The sequence below is a fragment of the Hyposmocoma kahamanoa genome, unplaced genomic scaffold, assembly GCF_003589595.1.
Source record: "Hyposmocoma kahamanoa isolate Upper Pololo Valley unplaced genomic scaffold, ASM358959v1 270, whole genome shotgun sequence".
Classification (NCBI taxonomy): domain Eukaryota; kingdom Metazoa; phylum Arthropoda; class Insecta; order Lepidoptera; family Cosmopterigidae; genus Hyposmocoma; species Hyposmocoma kahamanoa.
In genome coordinates, this window is record NW_020653770.1 from 2,562,371 (window position 1) to 2,574,984 (window position 12,614).

The 12,614-nt window shown below is 36.1% G+C and overlaps 1 protein-coding gene across 2 annotated transcripts in view; it reads right to left on the minus strand.

Moving 5' to 3' along the window:
• LOC113229035 (myosin tail region-interacting protein MTI1-like) overlaps positions 1-12,614 on the minus strand; it is a 64,293-nt gene that overhangs the window by 15,579 nt on the left and 36,100 nt on the right. The window contains exons 3-4 of one of the 2 annotated variants that reach the window (XM_026462507.1): positions 4,118-4,196; positions 1,614-1,637 (exon numbers count right to left, since the gene is read on the minus strand). In XM_026462507.1, the coding sequence (XP_026318292.1) occupies positions 1,614-1,637; positions 4,118-4,196 (103 nt within the window). The remainder of the gene's footprint in view (positions 1-1,613; positions 1,638-4,117; positions 4,197-12,614) is intronic. The other variant, XM_026462508.1, reaches the window with a different exon arrangement.

Here is a 12,614-nt window from a genome sequence, read left to right on the forward strand (position 1 = left end):
CGTGGCGATTTAAAGCTTCGAGTGGCACTGCAACTGTTATAGACAGTTGTGTAGCTTACACCCCAGAGGGAGACCGCAAATGCTTTGGAAGGATGACATGAAGAAAGTGGCGGGGTGGAATAGGATTCAGGTGGTACAGAACTGAGAGTAGTGACAGTAATTGAAGGAAACGTATACCGATATGGTTGAGAATGGCTAGAAAGAAGAAATGGACAGAATCGCAACAAAACACGTTTAAGTTTTACGATTCGATCGACCAAAGCCTAGCAACCTAATTTGCAATTCAGCCCACCAACCTAAATAAACAATAAAAAAAAAATTTAGTCGTTAGAACACCATAAAGCTAACAGATATTGCTATCAAAACAAGGAGCGTTGCGTACACAGATTTCTAGGGAGATAACACCAAAGCTTATACGAGAAACAATGTCTTGGAGATTAACAGATATTAATAATAGGCTTTAGTTATGCAAGTAGCTGCTACTCGTAGAGGAGATATGGGAATCGGCTTTAGTATCAGATTAAATGCCGCTTTGTACAAATTGTTTGTTAATATTTTAAGACTGATTGCACGGTTTTGATGGACAGTTTGAGAATTGTTACGACAGTTATTGTGTCCTAAGCTTTGGAAAAATGTTTGAGCTTTGGAAAAACGTTTGTATATAGAGATTACAGTAATAAAACAAATTTATCGCCGCAATGGAAACTGTCATTAGTATAAAAACCGTTCACACAATCACGCTCGAAGCCTTTCTGCTGTAGTAACGTATATACCTAAAGCCTTTTTTCTAGACAAAGTCTACAATCCTTCTGCTTGCTACGATCCTGGCATCTTTTGCCGCATCATCAAACAATAATGCTTTCATACATGCTCGTCAGTTAAGGATATTCTTGACCTGGCGTTTCTTTATCACATCCTCAATTTGCTCGTAGTGGGTTGCCTTTACCAATATTCTTGCTCATACTTGCTTTATAAATCTGCTTCGTCAATCTTCTTTAGTTCATCTTTCTATACGTCTGGGCAACCTTAACATCCTTTTTTTTCTATATTTGACTCTACATCTTCTTCCACCCCGCAACTCTCTCTTACTACATTTTATATACGATAATTTTTTATTATTTCACTATATCTTAGAATGTGGTACTAGAATACCCATTAATAGGAACTTTTACTAAGATGACTTCGAGGAGCCTATTCATGATCAAGTATTCCGCGCAAAATATTCTATATTTGTACCTTGATAAAAAGCAGTTTTCATACAAGACAATGCAAAGAAACCTAGTAGCTTATGGTAGAAGGTGTGAAGGTGATAAAAGATAATAACTTCCTCCAGAAATTAACGAAAGAACTTGTAACGTATTAATGAAACTATAAAATATTAAATTATAAGTTGAAAAAGAGTTTCCGCGCCATATTTTTTATTAATAAATAATACTGTTAAATGTAAGGTAGTTATATAATTAGGTATGTAAGAAACTATGAGACTACAATATGTGTTTAGTGCTTTCTACTAGCATGGTAGGATAGATTTTACGTCTATAACGTTGTGATGTAATGCTTTTTTAAGTGATATAGTAAAATGGTAAGGTGGTAAAGTGGGTGTGTGTACGTACCATTTCTAGATCGCTTTCTTTGTTCTGTAAGAATGTTGTTGAATTTAGTACCAATGTTAAACTGTTATATTTTGAAAGACATACAAGGTCAACCTACTGGTGTAGAAATTTGTACCTTACAGCTTGTAGGTATAACCCCCACATTAAAACAAACAATTTAGTGTACAAAGATGATTTAAACTTAGTATATATTCCTTGTTTTAGAAGTTATTATATATAATATTATATACAAAAGATGTTTGCTACTAGGTATATACAGAATTTCTGAAAGTTCAAAGTAGTTCTATCAAATATTAGAAGTCTAGAAGTCTGAGGCAACCATGTGATCATACGACATATATATTCATACATGGTACACTTTAAAATGTGACTATGTTAATATACAACATAAGCAGTGTGATTTCTTTCATAGGAACGGATAATTAATATATCAAATTCGATTAATTTCGTTCATAAGACAGTTTCTCTTTATCTCCTATGGTTTCGGATTTCCCCATACTGTCCTAGTTAAAAAAAAATCACACTGTATACTTACGTCTTTGGATTCTCATAGGAGCAGGCAGAACCTCTCATGCTTCACTCACATCCATCAATCACGCAGTGAAGTTTGATGGTAAAGACAGGCTGTAAGGACTAGCCTTATCCGTCATAACAGGATGCTTATGTCACTTCACATCGTTCAATTTTCATTAAAGCACACATGACTAGGAAAATGAAACTGTTATTTCGGATCTCAATCGTGATTATTTCTATTTTATTTTAATTCACTACATATAAAGTTTATAAGTAGACAATTTCCTCGAAGGCCTTACGTAAGTTTCGCCCGTGGTCCCCAGGGACCCAGGGTTTCAACCGCAAATGCCACAATTATATTTTCAACCATTAATATTTTGGGCTCTTTGCAGGCTCATTCATGATCCGAAAAATAGTTACATTTCCTATGTGCGGCAATCGCGAAAACACATATCGCACTATTAAATACAACAGTGTATTAACTCAAAAAGTGTATTTTTAGAATCGATGGAAAACGAATTACTCACTTCCCGTGAAAGATTATTAAAATGTATGGATAGGTTAAAATTTATTACAGACATCTAAACAATTTTCTATAAGCCAAATATATATTTTTTTTTTTAAAGAATAAATAATTTCATGTAAGGACTGTTTTAGCCAGAATCAGCTCACATAAAGTTTGTCTCATTTTAAGTAAATATCTTCTTATTGTTTTTGTTTTGACGTGTAGAGGAATCAAATTTTGCATTCAGCTATGATTTCGTCGGTATTTTGTAAAAAGGGCGAAAGCGCTATTTCGAAAAATTTTTAGGGGAGCGTGTTTTTAGCTTTTCACAATTGTTTTAAAATATTAACGTACTTAAATTCAATTTTAAAACTTAAACTTAATTAAAACCAAAATTGTACTTTAAAACAGGACGTAAATATTATATATTTATATATATACATGTATATTTATGTGGGTACAATATATCGTTATTTATTAAATATTTGATAAACTAATATGTGTTTTTATTTAATTTAATATACAAATTTAGTTATACAATTATCCCGCTCCCGCTCCGATTAGGTTTCCTCTATCTCAAAGGTTATCTAGAAGAGATCGCTCTAAGAGACCTTTGCCCACATTAGTTTAAGTTGTTAACGTACTATTTTTGGTCTTGTGTGTGAGCAATAAAGTCTCTATCTATATACTTTAAATCAGTCATTAAAACCTAAAACAAGGTCCATTGTAAATTTTTTTGAAAGGGCGCTTTCGCCTTTTGCTACAAAACAGCGACAATATAAACTTGAATTTCACATATTTTGAGTTAGAACACTATTATAATAGCAGTGCGCTATCACTTATTGTTAGTACAGTAACATTGTCGTATTATACATACATATAAGTTATAGATATTAGTTACTGGTATTTAAAATGATTTCATTAGTCATTGCAAAAAGATAAATACTTGTTAATTTACAGAAGGTTTGTCATCAACCTTGGATCCGTCATGGAACCTTCAAATACGTTATTTGACTTAAGCAATGCAACAAGAAATTGAAAATTAAACTATTTTTAACCGACTTCAAAAAAGGAGGTTCTCAATTTGACTGTATTTTTTGTGTGTAAGTTAAGCAATTGCTCCGACATTTGTAAACCGATTTCGATTATTCTTATTTTGTTGTATTTAGTGATATCATTCAAATTTTAATGAAAAATGACAAATTAGGGGATGATTCCGGTTTATTGGAATTCACACACTTTCCGTTAACCGACTTCAATAAAACTTGACGAATAGATGTAATTTCACAAACTTTTGAGATCGGTTTTTTTAAAAACGTTTCGGGCTTTTTACAGGTCACGGCAGTTAGCCGATTTATATAAAAAAAAATAGTTTAATTTCCAAGAAACAAAAATAAAATTTGCTAGTTACCTACCGTCAGTTAAATCGGTAACTGCGACTTCGATTTCTTTATCTATAGGTTAAGTTTTTATAGGATTAACTTACGCAATCTGGACGAAGAATCAGCTGCCATTGCGCAGGCTACAAGCGCGCACAGCGCCACCACGGATCCCCACCGCACCATCTGGAAAATGCAAAACAGCCCATCAACAAAGATTGCAATCAAATTGTAGACTTACAAGATTGACAAATTTTATTTGCAAGTCATGCTTCATTAAAACCATGTCACAATTGCTGAGGAGTCACTTCCAAATGGAAGAATGCTATAAAACGATGTTCAAATATACAATTAAATTGTAAATTTTGCAACCCAAGTACGTGATAACTAATAAAACAGTTTAGCAACTAGAATCTTTCATTGTCGTGTTGTGGCATCTTCAAGAATGCTACAAGGTCGAGCTTCCTCTCGTGTACACGTTAGCGTCTTTGTTTGTGTTTATTGTTTAACAGTAAACAACCACCCGAGCAAGACAATCAGTTACATGAAGTGAAGCTAAGGCCCAGTGCCCACTGATAACAGGACTCGGCGGAGGATTTTTCTGTGACTAAAAGTAATATACTGTTGTATATGCATATGTACAGACAATGTATGTGAATAGATGGTGTCAATGCCTACGACAGCGTTTTGCGGGAGACGGTTTTAACATTTTATTCAATAAAAATTATTTATATCCTGAGACACACCACGTAACCTTAACATTATGGTTTTATAATTGAATTTTCAATGATAATGGTCGTAGCTACAAAACCAATGCGTCGCATGCTTAGGGATGCCGAGACGGCGGCCTGGGGGTTACCTATCAGTACTAGTCCGAAATCGCATTTTCCAGAAATAACGTTTGGTCGAAATTTCATAACCTCGAAAGTAATTTCGAGAGGAAAATGTTTTTTTCTTTTAAACCTAACCTAACCGAACCTAATCGTGTCTTTGCGATAAACATTCGACATGTCCTGAAAGAACAAATGTTTCGGTGTAATGAAAATTCGGACAAAAAAATTTTCGAGTTTCTGATAGGTTACCCAGCCGGGGTTATGCCTCGGCAGCCTTGGGGATACTTCGGCAGGCACCGGTACGCCGAGTGCGACTATGCTGGTATGCGTGCTGGTGTATGTTCCGTAGTAGTAGAGCTCCTTTTGAAAGGTTTCGTCCAGGGAAGTACTGCCTACCTACTGCTACCTACCTTACCTATTTCTGCTACAAGGAGTATTAATGTCAACATTACTATATATAGTTAATTCCCACACACACACAAACACACACTCTCACTCACACACACACACACACACACACACACACACACAAACTCACAAACACACAAACTCACAAACACACACTCTCACACACACGCTCACACACACAGAACAAAATACTTGCCCAGTCTTGAATTTTATTTATATTTATAATTTTTTTATTTGTATAAACTAAATTTTGGATTAACTTTCTCTCATAGCAATCATTCGTGACGCAGACAATGTTTTATTGATACTTTATCCGTAGGCGGAGGCCTGGAGACCTATAGCACAGGGTATCCTAGTTTAGGCTCCAGCCTTCACAGACAACAAATGTTTTATTACTTAAGAATGTTTAATTATGGTTGAAATTGTGTGTGAAGGAAATAAATTTATTATTATTATTATTACTGTGTTCCGATTTTGAAGGGTAAGGGTGCTGGTGAAATTACGGGCAACTGCATTTGTCTGCTTATATCTCAGGGTGACAGTGCAGTGCCGCTCAGATCTGTGAGATTTTGAAACTCTGAGTAGTACTTCAACCGTTATGGACAAACGTGGCGCTCAACACCAGGCGCGCGAGTTTTTCGTCTTGTCACTTGATATTATAAAAAATCTGTCACAAACACTGTTAAATGGTCAGTTATTGCTTACTCCATAATAAAAAGTGAAGATACTCAACAATTAAAGCCAAATCCAAAAACCCCTTTTCCCAAGTTTTGCGTAAACGATTGCATTTAATTGTTCATTGTGGTTGGTTTGATTCCCACATTGATTTAGCATCAGCATTTGAACAATGGAACTTTGAGCGACCTTGGCATGATTGTAGAATTGGACTGCTCAAACATATGTAAAGGAAATTATTTAAATGACGATAATTTGACAATTTGGTTAACTTGCACTTGATTTGAAGGTTCAGAGTCGAGTTACTTGGTTAATTGATATTCAATTATTTTTGTGAAATTACTCCAACAGTTTGTGATAATCGAACACTGAGAAAAAATTTCATCGATCCGGCTGGATTCGAACCAACGTCTGCCAGCAAACCGCGCCAGACGCTATGCAATGCGGGTTGGGGACTTAACACGTTTTTCAAGAGTTGTCAGCCTTCTTCGACATGCAGGTTTCATCACGACGTTTTCATTCCGACAAACATACAGGTGCAAGCCGGGATTTGAACCCATGACCTTGGCTACCACGCATTTTTTTCTTCAAAGAAAATAACCTGCGTAAAACTAATATATCTTTCATAAATTATTTGAGCATCCTTAGCGTAGGTATCGTACGAAATTTACAATAAAACTTTTATCATTTCGCACATCTGCAAACACAGTTAAAAGTCGGAAGTTAACGTAAGTAGCAAGTTAACGGATCCCCACGTCCTCAATAGAAACTAACCTTACATAATTCCAATGTTTGTCTCTTTATCCGAAATGTTTCTACAAACACGGCTTGCTAACTGAACGTTAGCGATGTTTACGTTTGTTTCCATATGTTTACGTAAACGATGACTTGTCGATGCAATGTCTCTACCATGAATTGACAGGAACAGAGAAATAAGTTTTGATTATAGTTCCCTTGCCCACGAAACTTTTTGGTTTTACGGGAAGGGCACAATTACCTGTGGAAGCAAGCCTGCACATGGACCTTATCAGTCAGGTCCAGATTTCATCCTGTTCTTAAAAGACTAGAGCCTTGGGTGAGAGCCTCCGGTGCGTGTTTAACACTCCTTAGAGAAGCCCCGCATCCAGCAATGTAATATATAATGAATTTTGAGGTGATAATGATCTACCAAATCATTTCAACGTAGATTAAACTACGAAATAAGACTCAATTTAACGAAATTTGTAACGAAATTGTACATAGCATAGTGTACTTTATCTCAATTATGTAACGTACAAAGTCAAAGTCAAAGAATCATTTCTTCCATGGATAAAATAAATTTACTCTCGAAAACGTCATTTTTTAAGCTACTGCTCGTTCACTGTGCTAACTTCCCTGTGAAGAGCGAGCAGTGCTTTGGAATACACCTTGAATCAAATTTGTGTGAAATCTAGATCCATGTCGTCTTTCCATACTATTACATCTTCATCTAACATGTAGTCTTCAATTTTGTAATATGACTTTTTAGTTAAATTTCTTTCAATGTAAGTTTTTAATTTAGGAAATGATAATTTTAATATATGCTCCGGAATCTTATTGTAAAAACGTATAGATCCCCATAAAAGCATCGTTTACCTCAGCTAAACGTGTGACAGTATGACCTCCTTACATCGTCATCGCATCTTTTTATCGCCTTTCTCCGGTTCCTGGCCACTCGTATTTAAATTTAAATTTAGAATTTCCATAGTTCTTTTGCCTCGCATTCTGATTTTGCTTCGATCCATCGTCAGTCCCTGCCCGATCGCGGCAGCGAACACGTCTTCTCTCCTTATTTTTTTGAGCCGTTTACCAGTTACTAAAAATCTCTTTTACGATAAACATTTTAAAGATCATAAATATTGTTAAAACTGGATTTATTACCACTAGTTCTTTACCGTTTTGAACTTTGAATTTTAAACGTACTAAGCAAGATGTACGGAAGCGCGCTGGCTGCGGAGGCTACTATACTACTCTCCCGACAATATTACAATCCTACTGAACAGTCAACAGAACTCCACCAGCGCCAGCAGCGCTCTCACAAACGAAATCGTAGTACCATGAGTTTGGACTTTGTCCTAAGTTTAACAATAGTATCAGGTTCTTAGGTTTTCACCATTGTTACACATAAGAATCAGACACAAAAGATGTTGACTGATCACGATCAACCGTGACCATGGGACCTGTAAAGGGCCCGAAACGTTGGTTTGTTTGAAAAAACAAATATACGCGATTTTAATCCGGAAAAATAGTTTCATTTCCTATGTTTAATAATTGTTCTAAGGATATGGTGTCCGCGGAAATTCCCGAGATTGTGTTTTAGTTGGTACCTATCTAATTCTCTCTTTCTCTTTCGTCGTTCCCTCATGTGCGAGGACCGTGGTCAGCTTCGTGCCTACCTCTGAAGCGGGTGATCTGCCATCATTTGTTTCTGTCCAACGCGTCACTTATTACTGAGCAAAATTGGAGGACGATGAGTCTTTCACTCAGCCGGTCAATCAATGAACAATCTTGTTGGTGCATGGCCTCGTAATCGCTTTCCTTCCGTATTTTCACCTACAATCAGTTTCTCCGAACTTTCATCGTCTCTGCGCATCAAACGGCTTAAATATGAAAGAATGCATTGGCGGCATATGGTGGACAACTGAGTTTAAATTTGGAGCTGAGACAGGTTTCATACATCGGTACGTTTAGCAGTCAAAGGTAATCTCAGTATTCGTCTCCTGCACCACATTTCAAATGCATCAATTCTTTGTTTTTCCCTGGTCAGAATTGTCCATACCTCCATCCTCCTCATGCCATGGTTCCAAAAATTGGCTTTCATGTAACAATATAAATTGAACCTAACGGGCCCACGTACGGTATAAAACATACCTATTACGTTATGTTGTAACAAATTATAGCACAAAATCTTGAAATGTCTACAAACATGTTTTATACGAGCACACATATACGAATATAATTTACGATTACATTACAATTTGTCGCAAAATAACAACATTATTACGTGTAACACAATCACATTTCATCTATTTATCCATGGTATTTCGTATTCTCGTTTCGCAAATATCGATTTTATTGAACAATATATCACGAGTATCGATAAAATGTATCATTCAATCGATTCATCATGACGATCTTATGTATTTTGTGGTTAGTTGGCGATTGTGTAATACGTGATGGGCATAATATTTACTTTTGTTACGACATAGATACAGCGGCGGGCCGTACAGAGAGCTGTTTTATACAAGTCGTCATTTCTTCTTCTTTTTATCGTATCGATGTCATGCACTCATATCATGCGTGCTGTTACGGCCGGATATATCCCGGAATTTGGGAATTGAGCATGCCTTACATCTCTGCCACCAATGAGGAGATTTGGTAGTCGACTTAAAGTCCGCGACTCAGCGGTGGCAACCGTTAGTCATCCGGAGCGCGACGGGAAGTGAGCGTGCCTACAGCTCCGGTGCCTGGTAAATAGGGAGGGTGCTGTACGTGCACCCAGTGGCTCACCTAAGGTACTAGCCTTACATAGAACCGGATGAAGTCCGTGCAAACGTGCTGATCCGGGGTTAGACCCTGACTTAGATGGTCCCTGTGCGAGTTTGCTCGCACAAGTCATAATGCCCTTCTCGTATACTCTAAGGGTCGGTAGGGAGGGCCACTATAATCAAAACTAATGTAGAAAAATATGGGACTGTTGCCAATCGGCGTAAGGTACTCGCTGACTGTTGTGCGACAAACGTACAGAAAAGGAATCGCATGCCGTGTTGGGACGCTCCTTCCGTGTACCCAATCAGTCTTAGCAATCATCGTCAGGGTTGATCCATCCGCAACCATACGCGCTGCGCACAAGAAACGTTTTCGTTTAGCGCAGAACGCACGCGCCGACAGTGCAATTATGAGTAGTCGCGAAATTGACACTGGACGTGTGATCGACGACTTCATAAAAGGAGGAGGTTCTCAACTCGACATTAGTATGTTTTTTTTGTATGTATGCTACGCGATAACACTTGTGATTTTGTCAACCGATTTTGATGATTTTTTTTTTTGGTGGAAAGAGGGTGTCTCTGTACCACCTCTAAGGGTGGCAAAGTAGGGAGCTGTAAGTAAGGAGCTGAATGACTTTGGATGTCGGTTTTTTAGTACTCTATACTGAGATTATTATGATACCAAGCGTGACACGCCTGTCAATAGTTAAAATATTACTTATTGGAGAATCATTGAACGCTACAAGCGACGATAAACGAAAGTAATGATATGGCGGTATTATGTTGTATAATTTATGTAATTTGACTTTGTAATATATTATATAACAATATTATAGCACTCAGTTTTGATGTTGCATTTAGTAGCACTTTGAAATTATTATTATATTACCATGAGCCTATAAACATTTCGCCTAAAGCTACTAATTCTGATGCAGAGAAATGCAGATCAAAGTTACCAATACAGTTTAATTTATTAACAGTGAAGCTTCTTGCGAAAGAGTTCATCCGGGGAAGTATTGCTACCTTACCTATTTCTGCCGCCAAACGCTAATGCGAGCATTACTGCATCTCGGTTTTGAAGTGTAGGGGCGCTGGTGATATTACACGCACATAGAACTGGTCAACTTATGTCTCAGAGTGACGGGCGCAGTGGAAGATTTAAAGCTCTGAGTGGTACAGCAATTGCATGTGTATATGTTTCCCGTAAGCAGCAATTTAGGGCTATTCTACGCTAGAGTGAATAGACTTTTAGACCACGCAATAGATTGCTTCTGCCACGATCTCGGCTACACATACACAACTCAAGTCCCCATTCGATATCGGTGAGGATATTCAATGAGCTCCCGTCCATTGTTAAAAACGAGGAAAAGTATTCACTGTTTCTAAATAAATTAAAATTACATCTTCTTAATAAATGCTATTACAATTTAAATGAATATTTTGATGACAAATAAAAATAATGATAATATAATAAATTTGAATAATAAATAAATGTTAATTAAATACTATAAAGCTATGCTACTGTAATCTAATTAAACTCTCAAGTGACATAATTCTACTCATAATATGACGTATTTCTTTATTATTATATGACATTTTTTTTAAATATTATTATTTGATAAATAACAATTTTAATTAATAATTGAAACCTCGGCCTACCTCTGCTGTTATTGTTATCCCTAATAAAGGGCTCATATGTGTAGCATTATTTTAAATTTTAGACATGTGTACCATATGAATGCAATAAATATATTGAGTATTGAGTATTGACATTTGCTAGACAAACGCGTAACAGCTTGTGGTCTAGGATTCGTATTTAGCTTTTAACAAACAGCAGCTTAGTTTTGCCTCTCCCGATCAGAAACTACGTCTTTTCAGAGTCGAGGCGTATAATTGCGATTCACAACTGGTCGATCGAAAACTTTTGACATTTCAAATCGAAACAATAGTTGACTTAACTCAGAAATTAGAAAGATGTAGTAGGAATCAGGTTCATCTTCTCGCTCGGAAACCCATCTGATTTCGAGACTCGGATGGGCTACCCGATTGGATCGATTCCGATTCTTATATTTTATAAAAAAAAGTCAAATTTTTATTATTTTTTCGTGTATCTCATCTCTTTTAGTATTGAATGTTACATAGGGCGTACCATAAGCTTCCGGGACTGGCCACTTACATAAACAATATTTAAAAAGTAAATACAACGTTTGAAAATGGAACTCTTTGGCTGTAAATTACAGTTTGTTTCATCTGACTGTCACTTGTTTTTGCATTGTGGCGTCATTTTAGAAATTGGTTGTCTACATCACCATGGATTTAACTCGTGAAAATTTTCGTAGTATGATTTTCTACGAATTTAAGTGTAATTTAACAGCGGAGCTTCGCTCGGCTTCAAGCTGCTGTTGGCGATGAAGCACCTTGCAAGGCGACTATTTATAGGTGGTTTGCAGAATTCAAACGCAGTCGTGTGAATCTCAGTGACTTTAGATATTTTTGGATAATAATTATCTAAATAAACAAATTATTAAAACAAATTATTTAAAAAATCTTTTACGTAAAAATACTTATTATAAGATGAGCTAAATCGATAATTTTGCAATCTCTATTGGCACATGATCAGATTTTACCGATTATATTCAAAACATAATCGACAAAGAATATTTTATGCTTAAATTAAGAGATGTCAAGTCTAATTTTATTGCAATATAACGAAACGCATCGTTGTGTCATTATTGCATTATAATTGAAAAAAAAATGAAAACTAACATTTTGTCATACCAAAAGAGCATGTAACCACTAAGTTATCATATATGACTTATTTACATAAGGTACGGTGTACGACATTCGAACTTTACTGCCTCCGATTTCTTGAAGCCCCAGTGTCTGAGAGATAACTTCAAAGAGATTAACATTCTTACGTCACAGTACATTTATGAAAATGTAGTTTTTATTTTTCATAATATAATTTTTTTTTATGAAAGATAGTGACGGCCATAACATTAATACGAGGAATAAAAATAAACTAGCTGTTCCTGACAGTCGTCTTCTTAAAGTCTCAAATTCATCATTCAAAATTTACCATATACGAGGCTTAAAACTATAAGTGAAACAAAAATGTTGCACTACAGGTTATTATAAAGCTTCTGTGTACTTGGATGACAAAAATCCGTGGCAGTGGCACG